Below are 22,016 nucleotides of genomic sequence, written 5' to 3'. Positions count from 1 at the left end.
CAGTGCTGTCATGACCATGGTTATGAACAGAAGGCAGCGTTCCAAGCCCTGCCACCACTACTCCTTTGGAGGGACCTCAGACATGGCTCCTCCCTGCCCTCACAATTAGTCTCCTTCCTGCTCTCTCGCTGTCTTTCCTGGTTAGGTAAGGCTGCTTGCATGGGGAGCTGTCTTTCATTTCATACTTTCTCATTTAGAGAAGTGTCTTTCAAAGCAGGTAGAAATCCTAGTGGAGATAGAGCTGCTGTCCCTTCCGCATGTGTAAGCAGGTCAAGATAAACACATAGGTGAGAGGTTTACCTGCAGAGACATTTTCCAGGCTAGGACTTTCCCAAATCGTTTTCCCTGAGAGAATGCAAGACTTGAGCATCTGCCCAACAAGACTTCCCCATGTTTCCATAATAATAATAAAATAATGAGCTTTTACATTTCTCTCACATACAAGAAATTAAACATCTCCTGGATCCCCCTAGAGACACATCTAAGGGAGGATGCACCGCAGCAAACAAAAAACCTTCAGGGATCTCTGGGTCAGGCCCATGGTTAACAGGGTACCATGAAAATCACGTTTTGGCTGGTTCAGTCTGGCCCTTCATGTTATTAGATTCCCCAGGAATGAGCTCATGTTTTCTTATAAATTCATGCATCAACGTTCAAATCAAACTTTGGCAGCTGCTTTGCAAGTCATACACTCTCCCTTGCTTGCTTGCCTGCCTAACCCTTCAGAATGTAATTTTTTACTATAAAAAGCTGAACTTTTACAAGCCAGGAGAACATCTGATGGGGCCCAGCAACACGTTTTCTGTGTTGCTTTGTGGATTGTGAGTACTGAACATATCAGCATTTACTTAAAACAGGGAGTCTGTTTGCTCAGCCTTCCTATTTGATAATAGTTATTGCTACAGTAAAACAACAAAACTCCAATAAGAATAACACAACCATAATCTCTGCTGAACTCAGGAGCTGCTCCCAGGCCAAATGCATTATTACGAAGGGCTCTAAAGAAGCTTTTCAGGTTCGTCTTTGGGAGCCCAGCAGTTCAGGAAAGATCTTCCTTGTAGGGAGAATTTGTTGTGTCCCTGGAGAGCCTGTGCTGAAACCCAGGGCATGTTTGCAACCGCAGGGAGGTGAAAGCCAGTTTTCTCCAACTTGTTTAGTAGTACAGGCTTTCCTATTTCCCCAGCATAGGAGTGTTTGAGCTGAAGCCCTCACCTGACGACTTCCCATCTGGGGATCTCAGTTTTAGGACCTGATGTCTGACAATACAGCATTGTACCGGCAAATTACAGCTGCCAGGAGGACACAGCTGCAGCAGCCTGGGGCCCAGCAGTTCTGCTGCAATGTTACAGCTGCATGTTTATGCCACAGGAGCACTCAGCTGCCCCACCAAAGCCTCTGCTCTGGCAGGTGCTGTGGAAAAAAAGCGTTACAAGGGCTGTCCTTACTAAAAGGGCATGGGAGCTCAGTTTTCCTGCAGTTCCTGGTCCCTTCAGAAGGTGTGGTGCTCTGTCATTCACAAATAATTGATGCTGGCACACAGGCAAATAAATACATGTGCCTTCCTTACATAGTTTTGCATCTAGGAAATAGATTGCAGCACCTAGGATTGTCTCCTTCCAAAAAGACTTTAGAGACAATCAGCAATACGAAAACATGGAGAGAACTGGAGCCTCATATGGAGACCCAGCAGCCCAAAGAAAGCAGGGAGAGGCATTCTGGAGCAGCAGGGAATCTTTCCTGTAGTCCTGCTTCCTCGACTACTGCAACCACCTAAATACAGTCTGTCTTTCCCCCATGGTACTTAACCATCTGCAGTCAGTAAATCATCTCCCATGCAAGCAGTGTTCAGTCCCCTTGCTGCCACTCCTTTGTAAGGCAGGATGTTGCATTCAACAGGACATAGCATGGCCTCATCCAAGAAAGCTCCAGGCTGGGACTCAAGAGACAAGCACTTAATTACTAATTTTTGCCACTATGCTTGCTGGAGCCCTGGCATTTTGTGGCTCAGCTTCCCTCCCAAAGACAGTAACAATTTCTCTTCACATTGCTTTCCTGACCTTTTCTCCCCTCTGGATTAGGCAATTACCTACTTCTTTTATCAGTAACAAGTTTTTACCTATCTGGGGAAGCCTGACTGCTAAAGGAAGCACCTAGCTGAAAGCTGCTAATCTCCATGTCTCCTGTGCTGTATCTCATACAAAGTGCACTTCTGGCCAAGATCCCAGAGGCAGGAGATGCCAGGAGCTCTCAATAGGTACATGCCAGCATTCAGGGAGGCACATATCATACACACAAGGCCCCCTTCCATTTACTGTAGTTTGGCCCCATCTGAGCTGTGTTTTCCTGCTGATGTTGAAGTATCAGATGCCTCCCCTCCAGCCAACATGCTGGAAACCACCTTTGAAAAGGAGCTAGTGCTAGAAACTGAAACTCTGCTTGCTAGCCAACAGTGCAAAGAGCTTTGCAAACATGAAAAAATTCTATTTCAACCTTTCTTGCAAAGAAAGCGTTTTCTCCATTTGGCATGGTTTGTCACCAGTTTTGTCAGCAATAGGATTGGTAACATGATCTTGAGGCTCAAAGATGCAGGTTTAACTGCAAAACCCATTCTTCCTGTCATGAGAAATGAGAAATGTAACAGGGTTAGAAGATCCTGAGCTCTTCTCTCCATCTAGAGGTAAGAGAACTAGCAACCTCAATTCACACAGCCTGAATAAAGCACCCATCACATTAGAGATTTTCTGCCTTTACTAACCAGACTCTTACTGATCTCCTCTACCCATCACTCCACCTTTACTGGCTTATTTCACTTTTGAAGACAGTGTTTCATTTAGGACCAGGTCCAACATGTTACTTAGAGCGCATAGCACCTACTTCCATGAGGATGTCCTAGATGCTATGAGCAAAGAGGCTCTAAGACAACCTTTTATGTCCACACTGCCCTGTTATGGGGTCATGCTGCCTTTCTGTTTGGGAAGACACCTCATGTACTTACAGAAAGAAACCATCATGAAAGACAGGCACTTCCCAGCAAGCTAACTAGGCTCCAGCCGCTGAGATCACACATTGAGACCAACAGTGGTCTGGGCAGGGTTTTACTCCCTAGACACTGCTGTAATTAAACAGAGGAGCTGCTCCCTCCAAAAGAATATCAGTCAAGTCCTACAGAATTATATAGCAACCTTTGCCATCTATAATTAAACATTAATAAATATTATAATAGTTCTTAATTATAGCATCTATACATACTTAAATCCACCATTATTTATATCTACTCATAATTGCTCATTAATCACACACCAAGTCAACCTAGAATCACCTGAAAAAATCCACTTAAGCTTTGTAAATTATCATCGGTCAAAGGAATGTAACCATCCAAAAGTCTGCCTTCAAGAAAAACATGCCACAGCATTTCTTCAGTTATTACCTAACACCACACACGTGTAAGAGCTGGAGAATCCATTTCCCTCCAATCAATCTGCCTCATGTTGCCAGGGAAGCTGCAGGGAAGCAGGCACTGGAGGCTGAATTTCGAGCTTGTGAAATTGCTCCCAAGTGCTGTGGTATACAAGCTCTCTGGAATAACGCCGTCAAAGCAACAGAAGTTGTGCAAGAGGAGAACTGTGTACTCCACAGCTGCACAAATAATACCCATTTCACTTTGCCCCACAGCTGCTGCAAATGGACCACATCGTGTTCTTAAAATTCAGTCTAACTGGGGCTTCAATACTCTGATACATTTAGGGAACCATATTCCCAGTTGCACTACTGAAAGACAGAACCATGACAACCTGTATTTGGGGCTGGATGAGTTTTAATCCCCTCCCTCTGCTGCAAGGGTATAAATAGTACCTGAAAAGGTTCCACCATTTTCCACACAGCTTCTAGAACTCTCTTCAAGGCTTCCTAGGATTTATTCTCCCCACTCTACAACCTGTGCAGCTTGTACTTTTTACTCCATCAGCAAAGGGTAAGAATTTATGAAACTGATTTTGAATAAACTTCTCAAAGTTTCTTAAAAGTGCAAAGGACAGAAGGGGAGAGAGAAGCCAACCAAACTAAAATTGGTATTAATTGAGCAAATAATTACCAAGAGAGATTAATCCAGCTGGTATCAAGAGGTACCAGCAAGTGAACATCTGTTTTACAAATTATTTCTACTTTCACAGTTCTTAGGCAGGGCCATCCCAGAACTGTTAGCCCCACACAGACACAGAACTAAGGCACAGTTGTCCTGAGGCCAGAGACAGCAGCTGGGGATAGACAATGAGACTGGCCAAAGGACAAGGAGCCCTGCTGGTTAGCACAACACTGGACAGGTTTTTTGACCTTACAGCATAGTGGAGTCTGGAGGACAGAATGGGAGGTGACTGATGCACTGAAGTGACTTTGTAGAGGACGCTCTGGGGAGTCCACTGGAGCTGCAATGATCAGGGAGGCAGAACCATCTCCGGTCAGGCTTTCATACTCAATCACAAGGAAGAATGCCATTGCTACCGCACATCCAGACAGATAAGAGGTGATGATGTGGACTTAAACTTACAACTGGTATCATAGGAGGAAAGTTGTATTTTAAACTCTAGACCTGAGTGAGTTTAGTGCCTTTAATCACAAGCCAGAGGCTTGTATCTAGTCACCAACACAGACATAATGCACACCAGTGAGATACGGTTTCAAGAACTGTTCAGGGCAGGCTCTTCCTCTCTCACTAGAACTCTTTCCAGTCTTGTCTACGTGGACTTTTAAACGCAGATAAACTAGTGCAAATCACCCTTCAAACCAATGTGGAGCTCTCCTGCACACAAGAGCTTTAAATCTTCTCCATCAAGCTAACTATCCCAGTGGTTATAAATCTCAGGAGAGACAAGCACTTGGAAACAGGCTCACTCAGTGAGGAGTTGCAAAGCATGAGGGACCAGTGGGGGGTATTTTTTTGGCTTCAGCTCCAGGGGCATAAAGATAGATTTCTCTTGGCTCAGTTGCAGAATGCAATTAAGGACCATGCTGCCTTCCCATACTAGCGGAGGAGAAAAGTTTCTTACTGGAGCCAAATAACTTTGACAAACTAAATCATTTGCATGGTGAAGATCTTCAAGCTTCTTGTTAGCAAACCCAAAAGGCAACAGCAAGTGCACTGAAAGGTAGGGCAGCAAATGTAATTCCTCTCTTTAAAAAATACGCTTGGGGATTATGGGAAATTGCAGTAATAAGGATATTGTCACAATAATTGAAAATAAAGTGAGGACTGCTAGACCAAGGACTTGCAGTGACAGTTCCAGCTAACGTTACACACAACCTATATCCAAGCAATGCACACACAAAAAAGTCCATTAAAACAGGGCTTTGGCCAAGGTTGTCTATCAGAACTCCCAAAAAAGCTGTAGCTAGACAGCATCCCCTTGTTACCTTTACACTTCAAGTAAGTAATGTAACTGTCATCACCAGAGCCCAATTTAGCATGGTTACAGCACACATGCAAAGGACTTGAAGGCATAAAAAAATGCAGCCAGCACTGATCCCTCCGGTGCATCTGTGAGCTGCCTATTCCAGAACTGTCCTAACCACTCTGTCGCAGCAAATACAGGTGCAACACTTTGCTAACTCCATACATGATTTGTGTACGGGAGCTGGTTTACATGACAACTGCCAGAAACACGGTGTCAGAGTGGAAATGTGTCTGCAGTGATCTGTTCAGACATGTTCAAAAGAGTTTTTCTTAATTTAGGGCATCTCTGCTCCCTTTCTATACCAGGAAGACTCCTTCCCTTTCTGTAGGAGAAGCGTCAACAGATAAACAGCTTTCATAAATGTCATTTAAACACACGTGTGCCCTGGGGTTTTGAAAAGGAATGCCCCAGTATCCTGCCACGAACAGGTCAGCGTGGGAGAATTATGGATCTGTGGCACTGAGCTTTGGGTTGAGATTTATCACCATATGGAAGTTGTACATGCTTTCAGTGCCATGTATCCTTGCATCTAGCAAATACAAAATCACACTAAGACTACAGATTAAAACCATGTTATAATTCTTAGGACAAGGGTGATGGAAGAGGAGTGCCAGCTTAATTTCTATCAGTCTAAGGTGGAACTGTCTTCATAACTCTTGCCTTGGCTGAACAGAACTCGGCAAAAGGCCTGAGGGACAAGCCACCTGCACTCCAGGACAGGGAAGACAGGGCTTTCCTGATGCCCCTGACACAGGCTGACCCCTCATTCTCACCAGGGTGATAATGTCTCACTTTTTACTATGTGTTCAGTCATCATTTCAGGGTGCTGCCTTGGAGGTGCAGGGGAACACCAGGGCTGCAGGCCCAGGATGCAGTGATACAGCACAAAAAAGCAGACAGGAAATTGGTGAGGTGAGAATTGCCAAAACCAAATCTGGGATGCCTTTGTGCTGATAAGAGAGAATGCAAATAAATTCCACTAAAGTCAACAGGAGTTTTCTCATGGATTTTAACGGAAAGAAAATTTCACCTTGGGATTGAATAAATGATCCTGTGGCTTTCTCTTCTCAAACTCCAGGCTTTCTTGAAGCAGATGGGCTGAAACACACTCCACACTCAGAACAGAAAATGAAAACATGACCTGGCAATCATTGGAAGGCTCCCACAACCTTGTCTTCTATGAACGCCCACATGTCATTGCTACACAAACAAGAGCTGCCAGTGTGGGAGACTCTGGGGCAATATTCCAGCAAGACAGGAGAAACAAATACCAAAACAAGAGAGCAACAGCATTTTAACAGCTTGCCTGGAAGAGTAAATATTGACTGGTTAAATGGAAAAAGCCAGCTCATCCTCCTTTTCAGTGAGGGCAGTTTTGGCACAGAGGAGGAGCCCTCACCAGTTAACAAGAACACTGGGCTTACAAAACACTACAAGTTTCTTAGCAAATATTTCTAGAAGGTGGTACTGGATGGCTGATGTGCACAATGCCTCTGTTCATGAGCAAAGCAGTCCCAGAGCCCGTCTGCAGCCTCTAGAGAGTAAGCTAAAAACATACAAGGAATTCACATGACACTAAGGGTAAGCAGGGCTGAGTTCTCTGCACACCTCCCTGCCCCAGCTGAGAAGGATGGCCATGGAGTTAGAACAGATGGCCAGAAACAGCAAGTGCTCCAGCAGAGCAGGAAACTAAACCCAGCTCCTCTTGGGAAGATGTTGGACACTGGTTTGCCCTCTTTTGTCAAGGAGTTCTTTCAAGAGGTTGAACAACTCAGCTTTTGCCTGCACCAGCGTTCCTTAGCAGTATTTGCTGTCCAAGCACCATCAGCATTTCAGTCAGCTGATGGAGAACAGGACAAAGCTATTTAGGGCATAAAGACCAAGCAAAAAAGCACATCAACAGTTTTCATCACCCCACTGTTAGGTATAAAGTCCACAAAAATGCATCTATGAACTCACCAGTAAAAAACACTAACATTCACAGTCCTTCTCATGCACGAGCCTTTACTAGTGTAATTGGAGCATCGTACGTGGTGACTGCCAGCCAGCCAAAGAAAAAAGAAGGCTTTTGGGGGTTGTAACACAGCTCTAGAGTCATCTGACTCTCACAGACATCGCAGCCACTCTCACAATGAAAGCTCACACACACACACACACTGCTATTCCTGTAAATCATTAATGCAGCAAGCATGTTAGACCACAATTGACATTTAAGAGGCGTTCCCATTAACTCCGAGTCTGTTGGCGAGCACCCTGTAATCTTTTCTTTCCCTGTGTTTAGGAGAAAATACCTCCCTGCCTGAATACCATGGAATATATGCCATGGCCAAAATTCCAGGGAGTTTTTATGATGTCAAAAAAAAGGTCCTACAGTTAGCAGTTCTGCCTTGTTCTCCACATTCTCACAAAATGTAGAAATCAGACCACCCATTTCTTCCCTAAGTTCCCTCTCACCTGAGGCCAAAAAAGTTAATGAGGATTGCATCTATTCCTTCACAATGACTCCTGTTTCCAGGCCTGCTATTGCTGGGAAAAACAACTATAGGCTTGGATTCTGCACCAGCTCCTACATTAGGAAAACTATTTATTTTGGACTGCCAGAAAGATAATATACTTGTTAGCAATGCTGCAAGACTGAGGATGGGGAGCCTAACCAAAAGGAAGCAATTAATCATTAGTTTTCCTTACAGACATGGATTATCTGTCAATAAGTGTCAACTCTCCAGAGAAAATGAGATCCAGAAATAATCCCAATTAGGCAGGAAAGTTTTCTGGGCTGCTTTAAGAATGGGAAGGGACTTGCTTTGCTTCTCATTTCTTGTGCACAGTAGCAAAGGGACCATCAGCAATCCCTGAGCAAGGGAAAAGGGAAACTCTCAGCATGGTGGGGTGGCATCAAGTTTCCTCACTCCCTGCCTGTTCAGCACCTCCATCTCCCACCCTGCCTGGTTGTACTATCAATAGTGTGTAGCTTTAAATGTCTGTAGAAATCTGGAAAGCACACCACACACTCCATAGGCACTGCAGGAGGCTCTACCCCAGACGGGCAGCAGTCCAATTTGCACAGGAATTGAACACATGCACAGGAATATGCTCAAAACTTTTCCACTGACTGCAGGATTTCAGGCAGGGCACTCTGCTCTCAGTCCAGCACCCAGGATTTGAAGCTGAGAAGTCTGCAGCCCTCTAGCCTCATGCATGCCAGGTGTAGGCTGGGTTCAGACTGCCCCACACAGCAGGCAGCACAATGCTTACTTACCTTGACTGACTAAGGCCAGAGATGCATTCCTGTGATGGACCAGACGACCTGAGTGACCGTTCGGTGGGATGCTTAGACACACACACACAAGCTAGCTGTATTACAACCTGAGGTCCTCACAGACAGACTATACAGAAGCTACTGAAACAACAAGGAGGAACAGCATGTTCGGGAAAGCTGAAGCACTGACCACAGCCCTGTCTCCACACAGCACCAGGGCCCAGCTGCTGGCTGAGCCTCTCCAGGAGCATCTTGCACCCTCCTGTGATGACTCCTCAGGTCAGAGCACAAAGGTGCTGAAGGTTGGGAGCAAGCCCTCAGAGCACAGGGGAAGGGAGCTCTGTTATAATTTGCCCCTCTGGAGCGGAAACACTCAGACATCAGCCACTGACCTCCTCCCCACCTCCCAGTGAGATCCCAGCAAGGTCAGCCTTGCCACACAACTGCAAGGTTGCAGTCCTGAAACCCAAGGCCTTCCCTGTAGCAAAAACCTCCAATTTCCCACCCCATCCCCAAGACTTTCAGCCCGGCAGGCAGCCCTGAAGACCTCATCACTCCCCACTTCTCATGGAGCACAATGCCCTCTCCTGGGGGCCTGAAGAACCAGCTGGAGAAGCGTTTCCCAGCCGGAGTGGGGTTGAAACTCAGCATGGTTCCCACCAGGGAGGGACCAGTGCCTTGGGCCTGGAAGGGAGGAACCGGGGCTTAAAACAGAGATTCCCAGCTGTTTGCTGTGATCCCGCTCCCTTATATGAGCTTCTGTCGGCCACGGCCTCCAAAGGCAGATCAGCTTAACAGAACTGAAGAAGCAAGCTCTCCATTTGCAAACTGCAGTCCCTATCTTCTAGAGCTGCCACCACTGATGACCAGTCTGCAGAGGATGCTGTAAGGAAAGCAAGAAAAGCTGAAGGATCACAAAAACAGTTGGAAGCTGAAAGGAAATGAGTATGTTTCTTGTGGGGCAGGTCCTCCAAATCTTTCCCTCTGATGCCTGTCCTGGTTTCAGCTGGGATAGAGTTCATTTTCTTCCTAGTAGCTGCTACAGTGCTGTGTTTTTAATTTAGTATGAGAATAGCGTTGATAACACACTGATGTTTTAGTTGTTGCAAAGCAGTGCTTATCCTAAGTCAAGGATTTTTCACTTTCCCATGCTCTGCCAGTGAGGAGCTCCACAAGAACCTGGGGAGGGAGCATAGCTAAGACAGCTGACCTGAACTAGCCAAAGGGATATTCCATACCATAGGACGTCACACTCAGTACATAAACCGGGGGGACTTGACTGGGAGGGGCTGGTCGTTGCTCAGGGACTGTCTGGGCATTGGTCAGTGGATGGTGAGCAACTGTATTGTGCATCACTCGTCTTTTGGGGGGGGTTTCTCTCTCTTTTTCTATCTTCCTTTTCATTACTACTAGTATTATTATTTTCTTTTATTACAATTATTAAACTGTTCTTATCTCAACCCACAAGTTTTACTTTTTTTAAAAAACTCTCCTCCTCCCCATCCCACCAGGGGGAGGGGAGGAGTGAGTGAGCAGCTGCATGGTGCTTAGTTACTGTCTGGGGTTAAACCATGATGTGCCTCAGCCAACATAATTTCTTCATACAAGCACACCTCTGCTTCCACATGGTTCCACCTCCTGTCCTCTCGTGTCTCCCCTACAGTCTCTATGCCTTACACCACCCTCACTGTATATACCTGGCTGAAAAACTACAAAAGCCTCTTCCCAATGCTACACCCTACACCCATCCTCCCTTTGTTCTTTCACTCCCTGGAATTCACCAGCAAGCCTGAGGCAGCGATTTATAGCCCTGCATCACTCTCCTTCATAGAAGCCATTAGTTTCTGCTTGGGACCCTGTATAACTGGCTTAGGCCAGAGAGCTGTACACACTTCTCTCTACATCTCCCTGGTGTCACTTGCAGAGTGATCCGAGCGTCCTATCTCCTTAAAGATACTACCCATTACCCTCTGCATCCATCCCTGTGTCAAAGAGGACTGTGAGTTCTCTGAACACTCCCCTGAGAAAGAGACATCTGCAAGCAAAGAAGATATCTGGAAAGGGGGCCCCAGCAAACAGATGCACAGGTGGCCAACTGGAGACATGCAATATTGTCTCTTCCCTATCACCTCCTCACTGCACCAGGGATGCAGCACCAGACACTGGCTCCGGCTGTTTGCAAAGCAAGCTGCAGGGTGTTGGGAGCATGGTGACACGACAAGTGCTGCGTTTGCACTGCAGTCTACTGCCTGACCTGGTAGGCTGTCCTGTTTTGCCAGGCTTAGCTAGAAGAAACAGAGATCACACAGGGCTGCAAGGCAGACACCTAGAGAAAGAATGAGAAATGTTTTTGAGATTTTTAGCTCCCACACAAGCCCTCCCCACACCCTTAACAGCAACATTCACTGGAGGGTAGCTGGCCGTTTCAATTTTTAAAAAAATACCTCCTTTATCCCTTCTCCAAGCCTAGCGCATGTCCTGGCTATTCTGTGCCTGCCCCAGTTTATACAGACAATAACACAGGGTGCAGTCTGAGCAGCTTTGGGGGTTTTATGTACAGCAGAGGTATTACCTAACAAGTGTAGATAAGAGGAGCCCTGGGTTCTGACAGAAAGCTGAACCCAATTCCCTGGAGCAAATACTGTGAGCACAAAATACAAAATCAGCTTTGCAAGGGAAGATAAAGCACCCCACAGCTAAAAATACTCATCCCAAACAACTGAGAGAGCAGCAGCACAGGCAGGCAGGAGGGTTGGGGGAGTTCTGCTGGCTAGATTTGGCATCGGGAGAAGACTGCTATTTCATTTGGATGGGAAAGCTAACAGCCTTGAATGTGACAGCAGTCCTGTTAGGCCAGATGTATTCACATGTTACAAGACAGCCTGTGCAATCCAGAGGCCTGCTGCAAAGCTTGTTGAAGTTGGCATTTCCACTGACTTTTGGCAAGCCTTAAATCTGTCCCTCCTCAAACAAGGCAGAGAAAGGAAGTGCTGTCATCCATGTTTCATGAGCCATCGGGGCTTTCTCACAGTCATGCATTTGCTGTTGGACCCAGTACTTCTACTTTAGCCACCAAAGCAGCTGCCTTGCATACCTACACACTGCAGTGACTGTGGCAAGTGCTCTGCCCAGTTGCTTATTACTTGTGTTTTCCCGTCCCCCTCCAAAATGGCTGGCATTTGTCACCCTGCTGACATTGGAGCGGATGTCTCATTAGCACAGCTAGAACTTGGGAGGCTGGAAGAGCGAGGAAGATGAGCTCAGGTGGGAAGAAGCAACAACAGCATCAGGGACAGACAAATTCTGGTGAAGCAGAGATCCATTTTTCTTGCCAGCTTCCCTAGTGAAGAGCCAGAGAGAAAATAATGGATATTTATAAGCAAACCTGTCTCTAAGGCAGCAGTTTCCAAAGTCTAATAATAGGGTTTGGACTTGTTTATTGCGTGATTCAGACAGCATTGCATAAAGCTGCTGGAAAGCTCCTGCCTGTCCCCAGAGCATATTCCCGAGGAGTTGTGAGTTAGAGGAGGGCCTGAATCCAGCTGCAGTGGGTTCAAGCCAGCAGGGTACCAGCAGGTTCTGTCTCTTCAGAGGTGCAGTCAGAGCCAGCAGAGATGCTGGAGCAAACCTGGTTGTGCAGAAGAAGTATAAAAGCCTCCTCCCAGGGAAAGCCAACCACCCACTCACTGTCTTGAAACAGCAAGGTAAGAAGCCAAGGAGCCTGATAATTGCACCTCTTGCTTTGACGCTTTGGTTGCTCACACCTGCAGCAGCACTAAGCAGAGTCCAAGAACCCATGATGCAATGCACTGTGAAATGCAGGCAAGGACTGCACCTGCCTCAAAGATTCTGCAGCAGTGGAAAGAACGTCAGGGATGTGGCAAGCTACCCGTCCCCAAAATCAAGGTGAAAACCCAAGTCTGCAGACTGCCTCTACTATGGCTTGGTCACTGGCCTGGTCTCAAACCAGACCTGGTAATAGGGGCAACTGCTTATGAATTCATCACAAAACCACATCCAGTGGCCCTGTTGTTGTTTCTTGCTGACTCAATACAATGTACTGAAAGTGCAGCTTCCCCAGACAAGTAGGAGGGGAGAATTAAAAACAGGAAAGGTCAAAACAGCCTCCTCTTTGTAGGAGGGAGAAAACAGGGCTGGGCTCTGCAGCACAGGGTAGCACCTGGACAGCATGTTCTGGGGCAGAGCAATTGCAGGATCAGCTCTCCACCCTGCTAGAGAGACAGTTTTCCCAAACAGCCCATTTCAACACAGAACAGAGGAAACTGCCCAGAGAATGCCTCTTTGCTCACTCCAGGCAGGGCAAGTGCTACAAGGTCACAGGGACTATCAGAAACCAGAGAAGGCCAGAGCAGCCTTCTCTGTGCTGGGTAGAACACAAAGAAACTTGCCTTTTCTAGAAAAAGTTGTCTGAAGCCTGTTTTGTCAATCATGTTTGAACATTCACCCAGTAATTTACCTCCCAAGCAGGATTCATGGAGTTACAGGACGAGTGAGTGACAGAATTGCAGGAGAACCCAGGCTCCCGGCTCTCTAGTCTAGTCAGGCACCCAATCATATGCACTTGTCTGGGGAAGGTGAGGGAGTCTCTGCCTCTACATCCAGCCTCAGACCCTCTTCATTGATCCCACAACAAAATGCACCTCTGTCCAGTCCTGGTTGTAGCTCTACAGTCCTGCACAGCAGCTACCCTCTGGATGAAGAACTGGGCAGGAAGGCATTGATCAAGAGTCCTGCTAGGCTATGATGCTTTCTCACCCTGCACATCCACCCTGACCTTTTTTTGCTGCTTAGCAGACACAGCTGGAGTTTGCAGAGCAGACAGATGGGGCCTCATTAGTACCTCTCCCAGCCAAGCAGACAGAGATGTTCAGTTATTCACTGGGACATGCACTGAATCTCAGCAGGGATGAGATGATGCTCAGGTTCTGACAGATGCTGGAAGAGAAGGAAATTCACAGCTCTTTCCTCCAGCAGTGCCTGAAGAGCTAGGAACTCAAAACCACAGAATTTCACTACCAGGGCCTCCCTCCACTGCTACTTTGAGCCCTTCTTACAGCAACAAAATAAACACACAACCTAGTAACTCCATACCTTTTGTTGGACGTGAGGTGGACTCAAATACTAAGATAGTCCCTGCTTCTGAGGTTAGTACAAGTACCAAGGAAAAAGCTGTTACCAGTAAGGCCACAACTGAGAACTGTCTGAGCATTAGGCTCACTAGAGACAGGCAGGGGAATAGGGGAGGGGAAACAGTAGTTGTTATTTGACACTGACCATCACTGTCCCAGGTACCAAACTTTGGTCCAGTCCCTTCAGTATCACTCAGAGGATGCAGAGTCTGCTTTTGAAATAATGTCACCCCACCATGCTTTACAGAAATCTTCTGGGTGTTGGCAATGCAACATGGCAGGTGAAAGTGCTTTCCCATTCCTACGAGAGAAGAGTTGTCAAACAGCAGCTGCACTCTGATACGACAGACCAGCTGCCACATGCCATAAACCTGTCCTAGAACAACCAACTCCTGTGCAGATCTGCCAGTCACACCCGAAAGCTGGCCTGTGGCATTTCCAGCTAAGCCAGCCTGAAGCCTTCCCAGCCTTACCTGCAGCCCTCAACATTTTATTCACTGTTACTCATGTCCAAGGTATCTGCTCCACACACCTCAACTCCTTGGCCTCTACTTCACACACTCTCAGCTCCTGGCTTCTGAGAGAGTACATTACTTCAAATAATTTTCCTGCAGAAGACAAAAAACTTTGAACAAGAAAAAGCCCTGAGTCAAGGAAAGCTTAAGCATCACCTCTGTGGAGACGCAGAGCCCTTTTTGTTTTCCTTTCAAAAAAGAAAATTCGCACTGAACATCTTTGGAAACATGACTGAGTTCAGGAGGGGCCTCTTCTGAGGGCCCCTGAGCCCAGGCAGAACCCTAGGTGGAGATGACCAGTTTACACCTATGCCTGCCTTTGAAGCAGGTTGTAGCTGAACCCCAGGAAAAGGCAGAAAAAGCAGGAGCAAAACTGAAATGGACCTTAAATCCTGCTGCAGCAGATAAGCAGGAAAAAGTAGTTCTGTGGAAATCATGCCTTCTCTCAGCCTATTTCTGAGAGTGTCAGTCTGTCTCATTGCTGGCGCTTCCTCAGGGACTCTCCACCTCAGTGCTCCGTGTTGCAAAGGCTGGATGAGCTCAGACAAGATGAAATTTACTGGGTCCCGGTATTTCACAGCAGCACTTGTCCAACCTGCAGTGCTCTCAGCCTCAGTTAAAAGCTGGAGAAATACTGCCAGCAAAGAGGAGGTTAGAAATACTGTAATCCCTGTACGTTCTCTGACCAGCTGCGAGTGTCTTGCGCCATCTCTCAGCTCCATGTGAGACACCTGATCTAGCCATAGCCATGACCGCAGGGTTGTGCCCATCTATGGTTCTGTCAAGAAACCAGCTTCTGTCAGTGTGTCAGGTCAGACACTAGCAGCAGTGTAGAAATCCATCTAGATACCTTCTTTTCCAGAAACAGCCAGAATAATACGAAGAGCCCTTCCCTCCAAAGACAGAAAGGAGACAAAGGTGGATTGCCTACACCATCCTCATGTACTACCCAACAGGTTTGGTCACAACACCCCTCTCTGCCCAAGGCAACTCTAGGCAGGGAATCCCGCTGAGGCAGATCAGCAATTTGTGGCTTGACCCTTTACACACAAGCTCACAAACCACAAGACTTTTTTTTTTAAATAGAGATCATAAATTAGCTGTCCCAAACCTGCCTCCTCACAATGAGATCATACATTTGCTTTAATTAGGGTCAAAGCAAAAACCAAAAAAAAAATATCAGAAGCCTCTCCCTCAAGCTTGCTAACAAAACCCACAAAGCAAACTACAAAATGCCTTTAAAAATGTTTTGTTTTGGATGTAGCTCCACCTTTTGGCACAAACCTCTTTGCATCCACATCTGCATTCAAAAAGCAAGGTCCTTCATCCAGCTAAACCTGAGCCAGATGGGCAATTCTTGGAGTCTCTTCCTCAGGCCCTGATGCACATACTCCTTGGACTTGTACTGCTCACTCCATCAAGTCTGTTTAATTACTAGTAATCTTCTCATTATTGATGGCTTTTTGCTTCATCTCAGCACTGCACAGGATGCAACAGTCCTGACTTGTGAATTACGAAAAGATGAGGGGAGCTTTAGCATTTCCTATCAGAAATCTCACCTATGGCTCAGTCTTTACGATAGAAACACCATTAACAGCAACTTTACCTTCTCATTCCCAGTGGTCTCAGCTAGAATTGATAAATTGCCTCTATGCTACATTCTGGCTGCTGAGTAGCACTACCTATGACAATTATGCATTGCCAGGGACTAAAGGAAGAGAGGCCCTGGCTCCTTTACCTGCTGCCAGGAAGACTCTTTCTGTGTCAAAGACACTAGATGAGAAACAACTTGTAGGCAGACTCCATGCGTGATCTTAAATGAGTTGTTGGGTCAAGATCTTTGCAGCAGACACTCCCAAGTTCCCCCTGAAATCAGCATTAAAATGTGATCTACTCTTGTCATCAATGACAGTAACAACCCTCCCTTTCTCTGCCTCATCTCTTTAGCCTGCATGTTCTCCAGGTAGCAGGACTGACTCCACCTGTTTGCATAGCAAGCAGCAAAATGGAGTCCCTGCCTTGATTTGAAACTCTGGAACGCAATGCTGTCCGCTGTCCAGCTGTCCACTACCTCTAGCTGCACCTGTGTTTACTGCCAGGAACCAAACATTTGCCACATTCCTGTGGAAAACATTGATAACTCCTAATTATTCTCAAGTTATCAGTCTCCCACCACCACCCCAAAACACGAGTCAAACCAGAGAGGAAGGTGGACCAGCCACAGTCATTTAAAGTGGATATTTACTGTACTGTCTTTTCATATTAAACAAGAGCTTACAGGCTATGACAACATGAACAGTCACACAAACAGCACCAGAAAGAGGTGCAATTGGTTCTTTAACTGCATTTGTTTCTTTATTTGATTTAAGGTCAGGGATTAGCAAGGGGAGAGGCAACAAGCCGGGCAAGAGTTTTGGTATTGACTTACTGGCACTGTAGAGCCCCGTTCAACACATGTGAACTTTTATGAGGGGTAGAGCCAGCTGGAAGGAGGTGGAGGAATACTATGAACACAGACACTACAGCACTGATCTGCAATGTGACTCTGATCTTCCAGACCAACTCACCAAAAACACCAGTTGCTTGGCTGAAAACCTTGAAGCTCCACATTTGACCTTACGAAGGGTGGTATTTGCACAGGGTGAAATCCATCTCTCTGAAGAGAGCCAAGATTTAGACACCACAGATGGTTCCCTAAGCCTTCAAAGTTTGAATTTAGAGTCTCAGCTCCAAACTGCTCCTCCATACAGTGAGGGTGCAATGGAAGAGAACTGCATTCTCCATGCTGTAATCATCCACACAACGGAGCAGCACAGTTTGCTCTTGCCACGTTTTGCACTTTATAAGCTGTGTTTCCAATAGAGCACAATGCCATTAAAAAAACTCCTCCTTAATGAAATGCAGGGGACTCAGAACACCTTTCCCTGTTTCTAGAGATGCTCTTATGATTCAGCCCATGCCTTGCTCCTCATCTAGTTCCTCCTGCTTTGTCCCAGTAGTATCATGTTAGATTACAGCCTCATTGGTACTCTGCAGACTGGCCAAGAGACCTGCCTAGCACTGCATTCTGCACCTGGACCAACACATGTATTCTCAGAGACATGTGCTTTTCTGTTTGGATCCCAACAGCTTCCAAACATACAAGTCTGCTTCCTGATCCACCTGCTCTGGCGCTGCATACACAGACCAATCGAACCACAGTCACAATGGGGCACAGAGCTTGTGCAGCCTTTTTGCAAAAGGAACTTCCTCTCTGCTCCATCTCATGCCATCCCATCCCCACAGAGCTCCAAGAATGTGAGTGAAAACAGCTCCCTTCATCTAGCTTGTGATACTGCATGTTTTTAAAATGGAGATATAATAAATACAGCATCGCTCTGAAGCATATTGGACCAATGTAACACATACTGTCTATTATGGGAAACAGAACTGCAAATAAAATAATTAATCCTTCTCCTCTCTGGCTGTTTCCAGAAATTTTAAGATGCTGTAGTCTAGAATTCACAGGATGTTACAGGTATTTTAAAAAAAATATTATAAATACCAAACAAACCCTTGCTTTCACAGATAAAACCACTGATCCCATTAAAACAGATAATTGGCTCAATTCCTAAGTTTGGGGTTTTTTTCTCCCAAAAGCACAGGTTTATCCTTGAAAGTGTCTCCTGGACAGAGCAACTTTAGGCTGTTTCTCTGTGGTGCATACCACTTCATTCCTTGAGATTCAGTGCACTTCAGTTAATTGTCTCTCAGCAGATATTTTCCTCTTTTCCCCTTCATTTTTCTTTAATAAAAAAATAATTTTCCTAAACGTTGTTACCTGAAAAAATTCCCTAGGAGAAGGTGAGCACTAGTTAAGCAGATTGGGGACAGTGGAGGGGGGGCACAGGAGAGAGAAAGAGAGAAGCTGAGCTGGATTTTCCCAGTGCCAGATTGCAACCTGGAGCAGAACCTCAGACTGTCATTCCTTTTTATTCTCCATTTTTCTCTTCTCTGGTGTAACAGATAATAACACAGGGAGCAGCAGGGATAATACATTTGTAGGTGGCTGCTGGATTTTCAAATGGTTTCTTACCAATATGTTCTGTGTAGGCAGAGCAGAGACCTGACACTGAGAACTGAAAGCAGATGATGCACCCTTTTTACAGCTGGAAGCTTGCAGAGCGAAATCACTTCATGGGAAATCTTTATTAGTGAATCTTACAAGCACAGTCTTTCAAAAAGGGAACTGAAGATGGCTTAGGCAGCTGTCCAAGAGTGTCAGCAGATGCTTTTGGTTTTGTTGCCCAGGTGTGTTGCTAGCCTCCCATTTTTTTCCTGGTTTGCTTCGACCTCCGGGATTTCAGAATAGTATAGTTTGCATACCATGTGTACTGTTCTGAGAGGAGAGGGATGTAGAATGCACGCAGCAGCTTTGAGGACCTGAAACCAGAAAGGAAAAACAAATCATCCTTAAAGCGCTCATTTGCCAGTATGTTCAAAATGATACAAATGAGGCTTTGCAAAAGATTTGGGCTGGTGACTCAGTGGTATGAGGAATGATAATGGTTCAGCCATACGAAGCCCAGTCCCGTTTTCTCCTTGTAAGAGCAGCAGCCTGCCCACTGTCCATTCCAGCAGGATGAAGGGGGACAGAGGCCAGGAAGGTGGTGTAATTATAAAAAAACCCCTTAGATCCTGGTTAGCACTGTCCAAAAAGTAGACAGTACAACCCTGTGGGCCTTTGGTATCTTACAGACAGGCAGGCCTCCCATTCCTCTGGGCACGCTATTAAGGTGAAAGATAGCAAGGCTGCATTTAGCTCCTGGCATCTCCTCTTCTATCCAATCTTTCTGGCCGCCTGTTCCTCCACACATGTCTGAAGGGCAGACAGAAGCTTTGATGGGCACTGGCCTTTTGAAGTTTTGCTCTTGTGCTGATCTTCTGTCGAGGGTATTGAGTTAAAGAGGGATGGACTGCTCTAAAGTCTACACAGCAGTTTGCTGCAGGCTGCCAGCATTCACTCCGTGCCCTGCTAGTGCTGGGAGCTGGCATTTCACAGCACTTCGCAACAATTGGACCAGTGGAGTACTCCAGCATGGAGGGTCTAATGGCTGCATCAAATTAGTACCTTTTTCTTTGGTTGCTAATCGCTGGAGCTGTGCTAGCTGAGTACATTTTAAATGCATGTATTCTCTTACTGAGCAAACTCATAGTAAAATCCAGGTTTAAATGTGGACAAATATAATGCCCTTCAGCAGCAGCACTAAACCTTGCTAGAAGCTTCAAAACTTTGAACAACTTACTGAAACCAGAGCTGGGGCAGAGTCTTGCTTCCTCAGCATTGAAGCTTATCTCTTTGTCTGTTTAAGATCAACTTGTTGGTAAACTATCAACCCTTGACAGACGTATAAAGCTTGGAAAAGCAGCAGCAGCACTTGAATTTGATTTGCAGCATGCTAAGTGGTCAGGGATGGTACAGATTCAGCACGGACTTGCTGGTCACTGCAATTCACACAGCTTTGCTGGTAACACAGCCAAAGTTCCGGACATCCAATTCAAGTCACTTTTTCAGAAGAAAGATGAATTGTGTTTTGTTTGCTTATTGTAAGGCAGCACTGGGTATCTTTCAAAAATGTAGTCCAAAAAACAATGGCAGGAACTGCCACTGTGAACTACATCTCCCTGGAGGCTCCCAGGGTTCTTAGACAGCCTCACTGTAATTCATCTGAGAACAAGCAGCTCCCGATCTGCAACTTGGAGCAAAAGACCATCCAGGAAAAGACTGGTGATATCTACTTGCATTGGCATAGCACCACTCAGCAGCAGGGTGCTGTTACATAAGATGCCATACAAGCACAAAGCAAGGCATTTTTCAGCTGAAACGTTCCCTCTTTAGACAAAGCACTATTCTTCCCACACTGGAGAGGGGAAACTGAGGCAGAAAATATCGTCTACCCTCAGAGAGACTAAGGAAATCTGAATTCCTAAAATTTACAAGTCCTGCTTCTAACTGTGAGACTCTGCCTCCTTTCAGCATCCAGCATCTTGTAAGCCTGCTTTTTGCCAAACCTCAGCTTGTGCTTTACGATATAAAAATGCTGATTGCTTCACTTCAAAGAACAAAAAGCTCAGTGATAATACTTAGGCCCTTTACAAATTGTAAAGCACCCAGCAAAGTTCCTAAATAAAAGAATCACTGGAAATGGTTGCTCTTTGTGAGTTCCTGAGGTGCTGGAATTGGGAACATGTTCAAAGTAGAATCTCTTAGTGGCAAATAACTAGGCAGAAGATGGTAATTTTGGTATATTCTGAACAAGGAACATTTTTTGCAGCTGTCATTTCCTTGTGCCTGGAAATTGGAGGTCAGCCCTCCCTCCAGTCACTAGAAGCAAAGGCATCCCTTTGAAAACAAGTGTTTGATTTTCCTCCTCCATCTCTTGTGGCTAATGAACATCGTGTCATTGCTGAACTTATTCTGGCATCTCCTTCTCTGAGCCTGACAACCCACCATTGCTACCATGGCTGCTCTCTGTGAATAGTGTGGTTTCATTTCAATTCCCTTTAGCAAAGAAAAAGAAAAGAAAGAAAAACAAGCAAAAGCAACTGTGTTCAAGCTGCTTGGGATGCTGTTTAGAACACAAAAAATGAAAAATAAGGTAGAGTAGCAGCTTGAGGCTACATTGTAAGAAAGGGACACAAAGTAGCACAATTCCCCAGAGCTCAGGGTGTGTGCTTGGTTTAAGATGAAGTAATTTGTTGAATTAGCCTTGTGCAGTTTAGCTCAGGGACAGAGAGGAAGGCAGCACCTTCAGCTGATGGCTGAGGTCCTGAGTATACAGTCTGTAGCACTGAAAATGCTTTCAGTCCCTCATTCCAGATGTAGAGCTGACAGCAGTCAGAAAACAGCACCCAGTTCACATCCTCCTCTTGACCTGGATGCACCAACATACTGAGAGCCTGACCGGGCCAGCACTGTACCACACAGTGGGCACCCAGTAATGGTGGGTCTGATTGCTGAAGCAACAGAACTAAGCGCCTGTGTTTACCCTCAGTGCTGGTGCCTCTCACAGCTCTGCAGAAACACTACTGTCCTGTCTGTACTTCCTCTTCTTTTTTGTGAGAAACACGCCCTGTACTTTTACTTGTCAATATTCTGAAATACAGGCCCAATGCAGCTCACATGGTTGTGCTCACACGGTCTTTATGGCATATGTTCAGAATGTGCAGGATTCAGCTTTGCTTTCTACAAAAGGATATTCCAGGAGCTGGTAGTAGCAAAAAACTCCTCCCAATTAAGCCAGTTCAGTGTAACCAACCTGAGTTTGCAGACAGCCTGAAACAACTCTGAGCGACAAAAGCTCTCCATGTGCTCTTAACTTTGCTGGCAACTCAGCCCTTATTAGCAGCAGTTTAAATGGCAGTGTTCCCTGTTTCACAGTTTATATCAGCAGTGAAACAGTAGGAGAAAATACTGTTGGTAAAAAGATCAAAAAAGGAGAGGCAGGAATGACTGATGGAAAAAAATATCAAGGGTGGAAAATTGTGAGAAACACAAAGCAGAAATATAGCTGCTCTTCCCACCAGTGGATGTCATACATAATGCCAAGGCACTCATGACAAATAACAATACAGTGAATTGGTGTATAAAGGCCACAGCTGATCT

The 22,016-nt window shown here is 45.8% G+C and overlaps 1 protein-coding gene across 7 annotated transcripts in view; it reads right to left on the bottom strand.

The window, feature by feature from the left end:
• The window catches only part of ALG9 (ALG9 alpha-1,2-mannosyltransferase), a 126,294-nt gene that overhangs the window by 76,237 nt on the left and 28,041 nt on the right, over positions 1–22,016 (bottom strand). For 2 of the 7 annotated variants that reach the window (XM_074848709.1, XM_074848710.1), the window contains one exon: positions 18,325–18,793. The exons of 4 other annotated variants lie outside the window; for them this stretch is intronic. In XM_074848709.1, coding sequence (XP_074704810.1) covers positions 18,670–18,793 — 124 coding nt within the window. In that variant the 3' untranslated portion in view covers positions 18,325–18,669. Of the gene's footprint in view, positions 1–18,324; positions 18,794–22,016 lie in introns of those variants that run through there. One more of the 7 variants, XR_012626204.1, reaches the window with a different exon arrangement.

Source organism: Strix aluco, chromosome 23, assembly GCF_031877795.1.
Source record: "Strix aluco isolate bStrAlu1 chromosome 23, bStrAlu1.hap1, whole genome shotgun sequence".
Classification (NCBI taxonomy): Eukaryota; Metazoa; Chordata; class Aves; order Strigiformes; family Strigidae; genus Strix; species Strix aluco.
This window is presented reverse-complemented; position numbering and strand designations above follow the sequence as displayed.